Below are 15,267 nucleotides of genomic sequence, written 5' to 3'. Positions count from 1 at the left end.
TAAAGGGGAAGGATGGGCCTATTAGTGTTTATGGGGCACATATGCTGTGGAAAGTGGTGGAATACACTGGTCCTCATAAAGCCCAGATCTACAGTGTATGAAAGTGAGATCCATCAGATGGATTTCATCACATTCTCCAGTGCCAGTGAATGTACAACAGTTACAAGGAAAAGGGAAATATATATCAGAGGTTACTGACCAAATCATCTGATGACTGAGAAATTTTCAAAGGAAGAAATCCAATAAATAGAAATGCCTCTATACTACATAGGAAATGCCTCTTTTCCTATTACTGTCCAGAGTCTCTGGCAGCATATTTAAGGTAAGAGGAAATCCTACAGAGTTGGTCCTATCCTTTCCCCTTAGCAGCCCTCACTCGATCTTCTTTATTACACAGAAACACTTGGAGATCTCGGCAGTTAGAAAGATAGATATGGTTTGTTACACTCTGCATATCAGGCATGGCACTTCTGTCATCATTTCAACGTAACAGGGCAAACTAAACCAACAAAATTAAGTCCCCTCTTGTATTCAGGAGCAGGACTGTACCATCACTTCCACTTCTGCATTTTAGGAAAGTGCAAATTAAGTTCTATTTTAAATTGTCATATTTCCCCTATGTGCTATCAAAAAGGTAACTAAAGATACGTCATTTTTTATCCTGACAGTTTATATGTATATAAATAAAAAATTTTGAAGGGCATGCATGTGTGTGTGTGTTTAGGTGTATGGCACCCCAGGTATATCTTTGGGTCAAGTGAAGTGATCCCTGGAAGCCGCTAGTTTCACAAACTCTGACAGACCCACTGGTACTGATTATCATCCAAGTATTTTAATCAAAACTTGAACTGCAGGGCAAGGACAATGGGAAAGCAATTTCCCTCTTTAAAATAAACTACTTAGACAGGACAGATGGAAAAAGAGAGTTCCTCTTGTTAAAGGGTTACTATTCAAGCTCAGGTCTTGGTGGCCCTGAAAGCAGAGCAGAGGCCTCAGGACATGTATACTTTGAAGTCTGGCAGGTAACCAGATGGTTATAAGCCTTCTGCATATTTATAATTGAACACATCTCAACAAAGTGCAAAGAAACATGCTGTTCTCCATTTGCATATGTGGCTATTTTAAGTCACATTTTAAAATATCTTGGCTATTTAAATTTCAAGAACAAATTAAATACAGATTTATTCAAAACCCTGTATAAGGCCAACCAAAGCAAGCGCCTTGATCTTGATATAGCATATTGTGAAAACAGAACTACGCCTTGATATCCAGACAGGCAAGTTTATTTTGGCATCAAATGTCTCCACAGCACAATAAAGGTACGAGATCAAGGAAATGAGGAATGTATATTTAAAACAGCTAACAAAGCGGAAGACATTCTGCACCATGAATGCAGCTGTATCACCCATCCAAAGTAAAAAGCTTTGTATCTAATACTTCTTATAATGCCAGATTTTAACAGCTTTTTACAAAGAATTTTATTATTCCTTCTTTATAGCTGGGGAAATTCAGGTAGCAAAAAGGGATGTGACTTGTTCAAGGTCACCAGTAAGCCAATTTTATAGCAAAGAGCAAAACACAAAGCAACTAAATTCCTTCCCAGAGCTTCATTATCCCAGAAATGCACAAACTACTAGTACATAATGTATTTGAGTTTAGAGTTTTGATAGAAACTACTTGAATTTTAGAAGAGGCAGATCAAACTCATATTCATACTCCATAATGCAAACACATACAATAAGAAGGTGGCATTCAGATACTGCTTTTCCCTTTGTATACACTGCTTGTAAGCATGAATCATGCTATCTGATGATGACGGTAAGTGATGGAAACTGTTAAGACTGCCTACATTTCGATCCCTTGATAACAGGTCTCAATTATTAGGCAGAATTGCTACATTCTTGCAAGTTTGCTTCCTTTAAATCAGCACTATCAAGGACAGCATTCCCAACACTTGCTGTTTGCTGTTCATTTTTCTTCAGGTCTACACCCATGCAGAATTTTGAAAACAGCAACCTGTGGGAAAGTTGTTATTTTCTCTCCTCCAGTCCCAAATATGCTAGGAAACTATTAAGTTTGATCATTTCCTTACTCATTGACTTAGCATTACATTCTTAGCATTATATTTACTGAAAGGCAAATCCTCTGCATGCAATTTAAAAAAAAAAAAAAAAAGCCTATGAACTCACCCATTAAATTCCTCTTCCTCCCCACAATAGATGTTATTTTCCTTCTCACACTTCCTGACGCCTGTACACTTCTTGGGGCACACCTACCTGCTCGATTACTCTGAGCCATCAACGTGCACCACGAGCACAGGGCTGAGCATAGCAGTCACACCGCACCCCACCAGCGGCAGCCCTTTTTAAGTGGGCTGCCTTCCCACAGGGCTGTTTCCACAGCAGGAGCAGCCAGGGGAGATGGGAAGGTGGGTATGCCGAAAGCCAGAAGGGGTTGGTATTGCAGGGAGCAGGCAAGGTGAAAGACCATCCAGGGAAAGGAGGGAAACTGGCGAGCCCTGGGAGTGGTCCATGGCAGCTAAGCCTTGGGCACTGCAGGGTTTCCCCTGCTGCTTCAGCCTCCTCTGCCCTGAAACGCACATTTGTGTAAATGCACAGGGAGTTCAACTCTTTGTTATCTTGCCACCTGAAGCACTGGAAATGAACTGAACGTTTTTACATTAACTTACCCCAACTTTAACTAATCCTTATAGCGAGGCCAAGGGACTGAGTGCCTGTGACAGGGAACTTCTCCTGATCCTTAAATTTTGAATTCCCCTGATATAGAGGTGTAACTTCTGTATTTTTCTCAGTTTTGGTTCAATTTGGTCTTTGACCTCCAAATATCCAAAAGCATCTTCTAAATCCCCAATTCTGTGTGAGTACAGAAACTGGGAAGTCAGACAAAACAATTCCCACTACAGTACGAAATGCAAGGCTGCATGTGTGATACCAAACACATGAGCACCACCTCGATTTAGTGGGCTGCTTGGGCACATGCTCCACTTCAAGCATGTGGGTAGGCTGTTTAAAGGTAGGCATGAATTTCTGATCCCCTGAACCTGCTAGCAGAAACCAGCATGCATGAAACGTTGCTGAGACACAATGGAAACACCTGCTGCCACCCAGCCGAAGCAGCAATGTGGTGGTTTACCTTTGAGCGTGACCCAGTACTGCTTCCACTTTCGCCGTGTGACCAGTTCCAGCTTCTTCTCCTTCTGCAGGGTCACCAGGGGTTTGAAGAACAGCCACCCTGCCTTGCGCACCACTCCTTGCTCTTTCTCGTACAACAAATCAAGCTGCTCCAAGGAGCTCAGGGACTCGCCGCTGGAGTCCTCCGTTTCCGATGAGGTCTCAGTGTTTTCCAGGTTCGTCCTGCTCATCTCCAGCTCCCGCATGAAGTTTTCATAAATGTTCTGCCTCAGGGCATCACTGCTGACAGCATTGGTGGACTCGCTTCTCTGGGACAGGACATGGCTGGAGCCGGGTGACCACAGCAAAGCAGAGAGCTGCGATGGTGCCAGCGTGTCCGTGGTGAAGTTGTCCATTCTGCTGTCAAAGTATTCACTCCCATCTTTACTTTTTGGCTCCTGTGCAAAAAAGGAAATTGCCAGTGATCAGTCACCAGAGCTACAATGCAAAGACACACCTCATTTAGCATTTAAATTTGTTTCATGTTTAGCCACAGCCAGTTCCTTCATCAAGGGCCACCTCTTTTCACCATTACATCACAGGCTTTGCCTTGGCAGCCACTGACACCATCAGTGGCACCACTCTAAGTTTTCTCAGCAGAACCCCATTAAACCCTGACGACTAAGTCTGCGAGCTTTGGTAACTTCAACACCTGCGAGTAATCTCCAAATTCACTAGTAACTACTGGGGCTTCTACTGGCTGAAACCTGATGGACTCCAGGAGACAACCACATCCCCCAGCCGAAACCCAGGCACCATCACTTACATGCCTGTTTGAGTACAAGTGGGAACAGTGTCACAACAAGTTTCTTTATTATTACAGGGTTTTCAAGACTTTGGTGACACTCCATTTGTGTGAGGCAGCTGCATTTAGCGTCAGCACAGCTAGGCTGATTTCACCTCCACTTTCTATTTGTCATATAAACTGTGCTTAACCAACAGAAAAAAGGTTGAAAGTTGAGAACATTTTAAGCTTGTTAGTATTGACCAATCGACAAATATCTAATCTAACAGAAGACGTGATTTAAAAAAAAGAAAGATATGCTTGCTGACTGGCATGAATCCAGCCTCCAGACTGCAGAGGTGTGTATTTTCTGTCCTTCTGGAACCCGCCACGGGAGCTTGACTATTGCATCAAGCACTGACGGGCCTTTCTCCTAATTGCATTGTGCAACCCTATCCCTTGTATCGAGAGGGCTGGCCAGTTTTATTTGCAATACTCAGGCCTGATGGTGTGACTTCAACTTTGCCTTGTGATACGAATGCTAACATAGGCCCATTTCTTGCCACTGCTTGTCGACATGGGACCTTGTTGGCAGATTGGGCCTTTTCTTTCTTAAGGCTTTCCCAGTAATGTGCTGACTGCTCCCAACTCTCCCAGGCTCCAGTGATGGACAGGGATTCTCATAGTACCCAAGACAGAGCTCCTTGGATGAACTTCGCTGTTGAGAACCACACCATCCATCGTAAGAAGCCATTTATTGTCTTCCTAACTCAAGCATTGCTGAAGCTATTTAAAAGCAACCAAGATTTAAGAACATACAACATAAAACACTTGCCTTTTGAGTAAAAGTGCGAGGGAAGAGAAAAGAGATGGCTAAAAACAATTCAAGAAGTGAAGCTATTACCCTAGTAATAATAAAGCTATTATACTTTCAAGTTTAGACTGCCTCTCTAAAAGCATTTATTTGCTCACAGACTTCTGTACACGAATAAAGTAAATAAACCTTGGTCTCCTGTGAGCTGCTCTCACCAGCAGCTTTGAAAGCAACTACGTTTTTGTTCCTTTGCTTCCTACTTGATGCCCTTCAAAACTGCAGCAGAAAAGCTGTACTGTGTTTTGATAGCATCAGGACCTCCACTGCACAGCCAAGAGCAACAGTGGGATCATATGCCCTTCCAAGTGTCACCAGACAAGCTACTTCTCAAGCAGCAGGACGCTGCTGGTCACGGCCTCGCAAAAGCTAACTTGAACTGAAACCCATGTTCTCTTATGGTACATTGAAGGTCGAGTCTGGCTTTTCAGATCACTGTGTTTGGCAACAAGGATCCAATTCTTCTGGTAATGGAGCACCTTCCTCAAATCTTATTGCAGAGTGTTAATCAGCGTTTTCTGAGAGTAACTCCCTAAACATCAACAGTTTTGCTTTTTGTATGGTAAAGGGAGGAAAACTGGGGGAGAGTGGTGGGGAAACAATCACACATATGTTTATGCCCACGAAGCAACCATACAACATGGATCGTACAACTGCACCAGCCATCTGCAGTTCGGTGGGAAACTGGAAGCTTTCTCCACCCTCTTTTTAATTACTGTCACTGTAAGTGTGTGCCAAAATCCTGTATTTTAATAGTTTGACCATTCTCCAGGAACTGCTAGTGTCCTCTAGAAAACATTAACGTTCAGTTTATTAAGAATATGTATGTATTTCAGTCCCAAAGCACTATTAAGAAAAACAACACAAGACGGATACTTAAGAAGGTGTCTGCTGTGAAGGGCCACTACTGGAACAACAAGCATTAATGAAAAGGGTGGGATACAACCTGTCCATGAACAGCCACTAACCACATCCTATGCTTTCACCATGTACACAGAGAGTAGAAAGGAGGAAGTACCAGAGTAGAGTAAATAGACACAGGATCCAAAACAAATATATACACTTCACCATGACATCATCACTTGTATTTTTTTTTTTTTAAAGAACAGAATTGGCAGAGTCATGCAGTCTCTGCTGGTCCTCAGGGGAGGCTGTCGCTGTAGCAGTATCTGGTCACTGCTGAAAAGGTCTGCCCCAAATTGCTGCTGGTGGTGGTTTCCCTGCCAGGTGACTTTCTGCTTGTTTTCTCTCTGTTGCATCTAGCAATGATAGAAAACTAGCACTGTTTCTGCTCAGCTGCATTCAAGCAGTTCTCTCAATGTCTGAGATACACCCTGGAATAGTTACAGATAATGCAAAAGATAAAGTGGCTTTACTAAGATATCAATTAGACAAAGTGACGCATGTAATAATTAGCTGTAAAGAACAGCACAGGAAACAATGCAGCCTACTAAATTCATTAGGACCCAAGCTGAAAGTAGAATCTAATATCAGTTTTCAAGCCAAATAAAGAAGTTGTCTCAATGTACTTTTCTTCTAAATTCTCTTTACACCACACTTCAGGGCTCTGGCTTATAATGTCAGGAAATTTCAGAAATTATTCCCATAAAGAGGCTATTTACTTCATTGAAGAACCTATCTGCAGCAGCTGCTTCTGGTGGCTGGATTTTCATTTTACACAGCATTTGCTCATTTTCTCCATGTTATACAGTTGCACACTGAGTTTACACCACAACCTTTAGCAGTGGCTGAGTGTGCAACAAGTCTGCCTAAATTCTGTCCACCTGTCTCACAGAGCATCACATGCACCTTGCTGCTCACACATAGTATATTGTGATACAGCATCTCCCCAGTGCCGTTTCGGAAAGGATTAAACTACATGAGGACATGCCATGCAGTAGAGTACCAGTGATGCATCGAGGGAACATGTAAGGACAGCCTCATGCAATGCAAGCTGGCTCATGGCACAGAATGACTGCAAGTCTTGATGTGAGACCATTATTAGAAAGGCAGACTCAATTCCAGGATATATCAGATCAAGTCACTGGACAGGGCACAGCCGAGGGCTCCTCTGGAATATCCTATATCCAAATCTGTTTATGGATGATTTAAAACAGGTGCAGAGGAAGGGTGCCAGAACGAAAAGGAAACAGACTTCCTATCTTAAGACAGGAGACCAAAGAGAGTCTGCATAGCCCCACAAATGCGGGATGAGAAAAGATACCATTTCTCCCTTTAAATAAATCATAACAGATTAAATAATAGCGAAGGATAACTAATGTAGTGGACAATACTAGCCACAGAACAAACTGGCCAGGACTACATTTACTCTGCAAATTAGCAAGCATCAGAGTAAGAGGGTTTGGAAACAGCCTTCAAGCTGGAGAAAAGCCCACCTGATTTTAAGCTGCAATTTGTTCACGAAGGGGATTAAACTCCACTGCCTTTCTAGTGGCAAGGGACTGGCTTCAACATCCCAACTGTGCCTCCTGGTCCTGCACCCCCGTGAAGCAGGAGGCTTGGCTGACTTGCTTCCACTGGGGCAGCTGGAGGGACCTATCCACCCAGCCAGCACTGGCGCTCAGGCTTACTTATAGGGAAGTATTCCAGCTTTCACCTACGTTCAGCCCAAGTGACTCACAGTCAGTTATTAGTAACGTACTGAGGAAGGGACACGTTGTTCAGCGCAAAGCACGGAGGCTACAACCGCTGTGATGAACAGTCCTACAAACAGGGAGTCACCATCTGACAGATCATAACCGCACATGGCACTTCTGCATTTTTAAGCCAAGGGACCCCGTGAGAGTATAATCATTACCAAACTACAACATGGCAACCCCCAGAAGACATGGCAGGTTACTCAAAGCGTGCAAGGAGGAAAGGAGCTGACCAAGCCTCACGAGGAAGGCAAAATCATAAAGCATTCACTACCTCTCTTATCCTTCCTGTTGCTGGATACTTGTCTGATAAAAATCAGTGACTAACTATTTCCTATGCCTTTTTCTAAGAAATCACCATTTTTGGAGCTAGGGCCAATTTCCTTCTACCAGAATCAGATTCAAGCTTGATGCAATCTCACCAGCCAAATTCCCTTGCTGTGTCTGAAGTCAGTTCACTGTACAGTGAATTCAAAACAGCTATGAATTGTGCACCACAAATACCATTCTGAAAATGTCATAACTAAGTAATACATGGCAAAGGTCTGGGATGCAGAGATCGTATGTAAAGCCTGGCTGTAAAATCCAGAACAGCTACAGATGTTGAAACCGGTGAAGAATCCTGGCACAAGGCGCTGAGGCTCTTCACTGATTCCGGTTTTTCTGCCTTCTCTTTCACAGCTGAATAAGAAGGTGAAAAGACAGCATCTGATAAAATACATGAGCACCAACTCACAAAAGAAGTGATCCAAATAAATGGCTTCCATTTTCATTTTCCCAGTTCTGTAGCCCTTACCTAGGATTTATGCTGGCAAACCTTACGCTGACCTCATTTCTGAGCCTAAGGGTCTGTCAGAGTTTTACATTGCAATGACAGATGCCTGTTAAGCACAATACCTGTCTGAATTCCCAATACGGGAGAAAGCATTTGCTCTGCATGCCACATAAAGCGTGTGTTATGGGGTTCCCTTTACTCTCCGCTCACTTCTGAAGTGGCCAGCACCACAATGTTGCTGAAAGGGAGCAGATCCTTCACTTAGAGAAGCACAGTGACTGTTCCTGTATAAGAAACACTAGGGAAGGTTTTTAAAAAAAAAAAAAAAAAAAAAAATTCTAAACCAAAACCAGAAACAGTCTCTGCCCTCCATTTCAGCTTGCAAACTCACGTGTAGAAGTCCAGGCACAGTCTGGCATTTAAAGAGCCGATTCTGGGGCCTACAGCTAGAGACGTGAGTTTCATTCCTGACCACAGGCATCCTAAATTCCTGTTAATAGGATTAGCCTTAAATTCTTCTAAAGAAACATCCTTTCGCTTCCTCTTGCCCTCCTCCCATCTCCTTCTTCACACCACCGTCTCCCAGCGACACAGATGGCAACTCAAGCTTTTCCATCTGGTGAACTAAGCTGACACGCAGGAAGGAGGAGGGCTCTCCACGTAACGCCTCAGAGCAGGTGGAGGCAGAACCAGCAGCTCTGGCCGATACTCTACAGTTGCTCGCCTTGCTAGAGATGGACCGACACTGAAACCGGAGTGAGTGATGAAGCCAGTAATACAAATAGGGAACACCTGCAAGGATATTTAGAACGTCGTTCTTCTACTGCTCCTTCCACACTCTTTAGATAATGTACGCCGATTCATAGCATGTATATGATAGCTAGGTTATATTTCCATAGTTGAAATAAAAAGAAGGCTTAAAAACTCCAAGTCACTTTGTAAGTAATACAATGATTTTGAAAGCTAATTCACTGAGAGATTAGGCCACAGAGATTGGACTTAGCTAAGAATGTGACAAAATAGGAAGGGAAAATTTGCACACGCAAACATATATCTTTTTTTTGCTGTTGACATTTCAGACAGCTCCAGGGATGCAATACTCCCCAGAATTCCACAAATTACCAAATGAGTTCAGCAAGGAATTATCCTGTGAGAAAGACAAACATGACGCAATCACTACATTTATAAGAGGAATCTACAAACCAACTTTCAGGCACTTAGGCTGGGGTTTGTACATACCTGCAGCTTCCTTTTCTTCCTCGAGAGACTTCCCGTCCAGTCACTAATGCGTCGCATTCGGTTTTTTAATGTATCCTTCTTGGATGCATCCTCACTGAGGGGCTTGGACTTTCTGCATGGAAGTGTGTAGGAGGAGTAATGTGCAGGACTTCCCTGCTCTACCCTGGAGGGAACATCAATGTCTGAGGCAAATGAGACACGGTTGCTTAGGCTACCATGAGTGTCAATATACTCATCAGACAGCCTGATCCTAGGTGGAGGGGTGCTTTCCAGATTTGTATCCTTATAGAGATCTCGGAGTGAGGAAAGAGATGAACTTTGGTTGAAGGACTTCTTGTTATCACTTGCTGGGAAACTGGCATGAATGCTTGTATCTGGAGTGCTCCTGGTCAAATATGGACCATCCAACTCATTGATATCCCCAGCATTTCCCCAGAGAGAGTCATACCATGAAGACTCGGAGCTAAGGGAGCTTCCTTTACTAGATCGAAGCCTGGAATCAGTAGGTGACAGACGATGGCTTGAAGAACAGTCTGCACTGGAGTTCCTCCTGACATCGAGTAGGTTATTCGGCTTAGATTCCAAGGCAGGTGAATACCTCAACAACTGGACTGGTCCACTGGACTCTTCGGTCGGTACCTTGCTGTTGCTGCTGTTGTGGAACTCGACCCTCAAGCAACCATCCAGCTTCCCCAGTGTTTTAATGAGAACTTTCGGACTCCTCCTGTCCTCTGATGGGGAGGTTGATGCAAGACTCTCATTCTTTCCATAGCAATTTAAAATGTGTCCATTGCATTCTCGGGAGGCAGCATGATTACTTCCAGCTTGAAGGCCAATATAGTGGAAACCGTTCTCAGGCAAAAACACCGCGTTATTTCCTTGGCAGTAGTCCCCTGAGGTGTTTGTCCTGTGTTTGGCATGGGCATTGCTTTTAGAGACCTTCACCACAGTGTCACTGAGTCTAGATGAATAAGGCTGACTACTCTTGAAGTGGGAAAGGCAGCTTCTGGCGAGGGACCTCGATTTGTAGTTAGAGCCACTACTGGCATGTCCCCATCCATGCATAGAGCAAGACTTCTCATCTTTAGCATGAATGCTGCGAATTTTTAGAGAACAAGGCTTCTGCTTGGCACCAGCTGTAGCAGCAGCATGATTTTTTGATCCCTGAAGACTGTATTGGCTTTCTGAATTCCCCATTTTCCACTAAATTAAGAAGAGTTTCATTAGAAACAATGGCTAGAAGACAGAGCGAAAAGTAACAGACCATTTTTACCCTCTACACAGGAAAGTGCCTTTTTAAAAAATGATATGAAACAATTGTTTCAAAAAAAAAAAAGCCATTAAATAGCCATTTAGAACATTAAATTCATAACTGAACTTATTTTAGGGGCAGGCTAGGAAAGTTTATTCTCTGTATGGTTCATTACCCCTCTGTTATAAAGCTGGAATCTAGCTCCATTGAAATCATGTCAACACCTTTCTCCACCCACACTCTTGGCAACATCCTTTTCTTATAACTTACAAAATCCCTGGCTCCCAAGAACAATGGCATAATGAAAGGGAGACAGCAAGATAATCATAAGTTAGATGTCAAGTGAACTGTACTTTCAGAGAAATCCCTTCTGCCAGGAGACAAGCCCACTGCAGTTTCAGCTTGACTGGTTTCTGTGCAACCAAGTGTTGCCTCAATAAACTGTTCAGCAAACCCCAACTTTGTGTTTAAATGGAGTCAATCCAGCAGAAAGGAAAAAAACCCTCATACCAAAAAACAAACAAAAACCAACTTGGTTAGCAAATAGCCTCATCTTCCATTACAGCACAAAACTGCATTATGTTCATTCAGCATGGCGCAGTTCGATAGTTCACTTAGTAAAACTGCTCTTCAGCTTTTTACTGAATTCACAGGGAATAGCACACACTGGAGCAGTTAAATTGCCCCAGTGAGATGATTGAAGATTTTGGACCTACATGAAGTGTACCCCAAAGTAAAAAAAGATAGATCTGTTCTTTTTGTTACTTGGAGTGAATCTCCATAGTTTGTAATTTACAGAAAAAACATCAAAGCGCTTTTTTCATCAGCACTGTGCTTCTTTGCGTGTCAGATCTCAGACTATCACTCTTAGGAGAATACACTGCAGCCTCATTAAAATTTTGTCAAAATAAGCCATTGTGAAAACAGAATTTTATCTTCTTGAGTTTGTATATATTTTAACATCTCCACTTCTAGCCCTTTGCACTTTTAGGTGAAAAGCATAGTATAAAAAAAAGAAAAGCATACCTGTAGATTCACTCTTAAACACAGGCACAGTTAGCAGTTAGCATGCTCTGCATTGTCTTCGTGGCCAGCCACTACGCTTGCCAAAACCAGGAGAGTGTTGCACGCAGCCTTCCTAGAAAACACCAAACAGACAAAAAAGGGCTGTCGGTCAAATAGAACTTAGACTTTACTCCAGCTGTAAGCAAAACAAATACCAAAAAAAAAAAAAAAAAAAAATCAGACAGAAGTTACAAATGGAGAAGAGAGGTCTAGTTAAGGGGATTCCTGGACTTTAGACATACATTTTTATAAACATATTTTAACAACTGGCATTGAATTACTACTGTCACTGTTTAGGTAAGTGGTTTATTTTCTAATTCTGTCCTTCTCCCCTCTCTTTGAAAGGTTAGGGCAAACTTTGAGCCCCCTCCAGTTTGCTTTTTGGAAGACCAATTACAGATGGCAGAATCATGCAGTGATCCATTACAATTTGGACCGAATGGATCAGAGCAATGTCCCACAGCATCTGTTTATCCTTCCTCATGCCTGGATTCCAACTATGACCCTTGCAGTGAGAGGCCACCATGCAGTTCACCAACCACCCAGCTACCTCCCTCTTCAGGCTTGTTCTGATTTTAAGTTAATCTGCCAGTAAAACAAGAAAAAGGCAGCACCAAGCACTGCACACACCCAAAGGTAACAAGAGCCAAGTTCCTCCTGATCATCTGAACATATTGGCTTTTCACTTGGCACACAAAGGCTGCAACTCAAAACAAAAGGACAGAAGCTGAATCTCACAAAATACAGCAGCAGTTTAGGGACGGAACCACTCAGTAGAAGCAGCTGTACATGATCTTAGGCTCAGTTTCAGAACAAACATTTTAACTAGAAACCGTTCTTAATACACTACCCCCAAAAAATACTCTTTTCTGCATAAATTCAGTGTCTACTGTTCATAATTTTCAATTGAACAACTACTTGTTTCGAACATGCAGAGTTTTGCTCTTTTTGACCAATTTTAAAGGAATTCACTGGTAACTTAGGTATTTTCCTACCTTACCAAAACCAAAGGTAAAAACATTCTCAAAAATATAAAAAACGGTCTCAACAGCAAGCCTAGAAAAAGCTTAGCAAATAAGTGATTTAGAAGAGATATATCCTTGTGGAGCATGCTAGAGATGCTACAGACCTATAAACTCAAATTCATGGCTGTTATCAAAAAGATATTTGATAAAACAGAGAAGCCACAGAAATTATATATTACCCTTCCACAGAAATGGTATCTTACCTCTCACCCACCCACCCACCCACCCAAAAAAAAAAAAAAATCTATTTAACTTGCTTATTCTCTCTAACAGTCTGGTAGGTTACTATTGAGGACACCCTTGCTTTGCAGGATTGATTTGCCTGTGCTTCTAAATGCACCCATTTGTGTAAACAATTTTAAAAACATCATGCAACATGAATTGAACAAAAGACTTTTGATTCAAGGTAAACAGAAGACAACACACAAACTTCCTAAGCTCCAAGCTGCTGAACAAATTGCGAACCCCAAGCGTAACTGCCTTCCTTGATCCAGGGGGCGCAGACCACAAACAAGCAATGAGTTTACATTCAGAATTCTTCATCTGGGAGCAGAAACTACATTCAACAAGGGGGCTTTGAAGGGCTTATATCTATTCATAAGGGAACACTGAACCCAATTTGTCTAAAGAAACAGGCAAAAAGACCATCTGGTCTCCATAGTGATTGTGCAATGGTTAGGTAATCCTTTTAAGAGAGTGGGTAGCAAGCAAGCTGCTGCCATGAACCTCAGAAGATAGACGTTCAATTCGTCAAGGCTCGAGCTGCTGCTACCAGTGTCCATTGTACGTGTCTGATCCGATACACAGGTCACATAATGGGTGAACGAATAAATTTACCTCGGGGTACAATGTCTACAAAACAGTGTCTCAGTCTGTGCAGGAATCAGTCAGCAGTACAACAAAACAGTCAATAAATCCCATAGAAATGGCCCTGAGGGGTTCTTCTCAGCATCCCGGCCATCCAGAAAGCTACGGTAGGCTAAACAATCGCGCACGCTGCGATAACCAGTCGGGGCATCTGCAAGGCTGCACAAAGATCGTCACCCTGAAAATCAGCTGCGACGCCTTTCTCTTGCCTGACACTTGTGTGGAGCAATTGTCTTTCTGCTAATTACAATGAGGGGGGCAGGGAGGAGCGGAGTGAGTCGGCTTGTGCCCAAAGGCAGTGTGACACCCGGCCAGGGGGGCGGTTGTGGACAAGCTCTGGCTGCGCTCGCTCCAAACACTCACACATTTTACACTATTTGAATTATGGAGGCACTGGAAATTACAGTGCAGGGGACAGAGTGCAGCTTCCCCTGTATTTCTCACAGCAACCTACCGCCGCAGAAGACAACGTGCTTTTCTGTCTTCCTATGCAGAGGGATGAATACTTCTTGTGAGCAAAACCAGTCTCTATGAATATTTTCTGCAATTATAATCAGTATATTTAGAAAGCAGCTCACTGTGCCTGAAGATGACTATTAAGAGTTTATTTGCTTTCAATTATACCCACATTCCCTAAAAAAGAAGTTTTTAATCTTCACGCCAGTTCCCCTTGACACATTAAAAAAACACAGCTACGCAAACATACTAATCCAGGAACCCCACCATCCCCACCACACCCAACAATTAACGCAAATCATAACCCCAGAGCTAAAAACGTGTTTCCCTACCTTGGGGCTTCTCCACATAAAGTTTCTCTAGACTTTTTGGGCTCCAAAAAACTGACACACAAGCTCAGAAGCCATTCCAGAGAAGCGCCTGCCACCTCTATTTCCTCATTAATACCAGTGCCGCTAGACTGCTTTAGAAATGCGAGAGAGGAAAATGCCTTTCTTAATCTTAAGGTGAGCGCATGTACAAGTAGCGGCTCTGCAATTGCATGGGTGCTTTCCTCCCCAGTCTTAATCTCTCAAAATAAAGGTTTACAAAGCTTGACTCGTTAACCATATCGCAAGCAAAACTGAACAATAACAATAATATCCCAGTACTAGGTTTGCTTATGAGATACAACAAGGAATTATTATATTATGAATTAGTGAGAAATCTGAGTCAAGGGAGACAGGCTCCCAAGCTGGTCTCATCTGCTACAGCGGGAACACACACCAAACATGATTTCGCTCCTGTCAGCCATCTGCTTCCAGTCCAGTCACACTAACCAGGCTAAGACTCTCTAAAACTATAGGTCAGAAAATGGCAAGCTCCAGACTGACGGGAGGCGAGCAGGGAGCCGTAAGTAGACTGAATGCTCTACAACCACAGTCAGCGTTGGACAGTGGCCATATACCGGTTACAAAAAGGCAAAGGATTGTGGTAGCATCTTCCTCAGGACGTTCAGCAGATTTCCCTGACCGGGACTGACAATCTCGCCACCCAGGATGTTGTAAGAGCTCAACTAATGTCAGCCCTAGCAATGTTAAGGTTTAGCCTGGATCAAGAAGTTACCCTCATGAGATACGAGCACATGCACCAAAACTATCTCTCTG

At 43.0% G+C, this 15,267-nt stretch overlaps 1 protein-coding gene across 7 annotated transcripts in view; it reads right to left on the bottom strand.

The window, feature by feature from the left end:
- Nucleotides 1-15,267, bottom strand: part of TIAM2 (TIAM Rac1 associated GEF 2) — a 145,689-nt gene that overhangs the window by 83,170 nt on the left and 47,252 nt on the right. For all 7 annotated transcript variants that reach the window (XM_075708403.1, XM_075708398.1, XM_075708402.1 and 4 more), the window contains 3 exons: nucleotides 11,736-11,847; nucleotides 9,458-10,660; nucleotides 3,154-3,589 (listed from right to left, as the gene is read on the bottom strand). In XM_075708403.1, coding sequence (XP_075564518.1) covers nucleotides 3,154-3,589; nucleotides 9,458-10,654 — 1,633 coding nt within the window. In that variant the 5' untranslated portion in view covers nucleotides 10,655-10,660; nucleotides 11,736-11,847. The remainder of the gene's footprint in view (nucleotides 1-3,153; nucleotides 3,590-9,457; nucleotides 10,661-11,735; nucleotides 11,848-15,267) is intronic.

The sequence above is a fragment of the Pelecanus crispus genome, chromosome 3 (assembly GCF_030463565.1).
Source record: "Pelecanus crispus isolate bPelCri1 chromosome 3, bPelCri1.pri, whole genome shotgun sequence".
NCBI lineage: Eukaryota > Metazoa > Chordata > Aves > Pelecaniformes > Pelecanidae > Pelecanus > Pelecanus crispus.
This window is presented reverse-complemented; position numbering and strand designations above follow the sequence as displayed.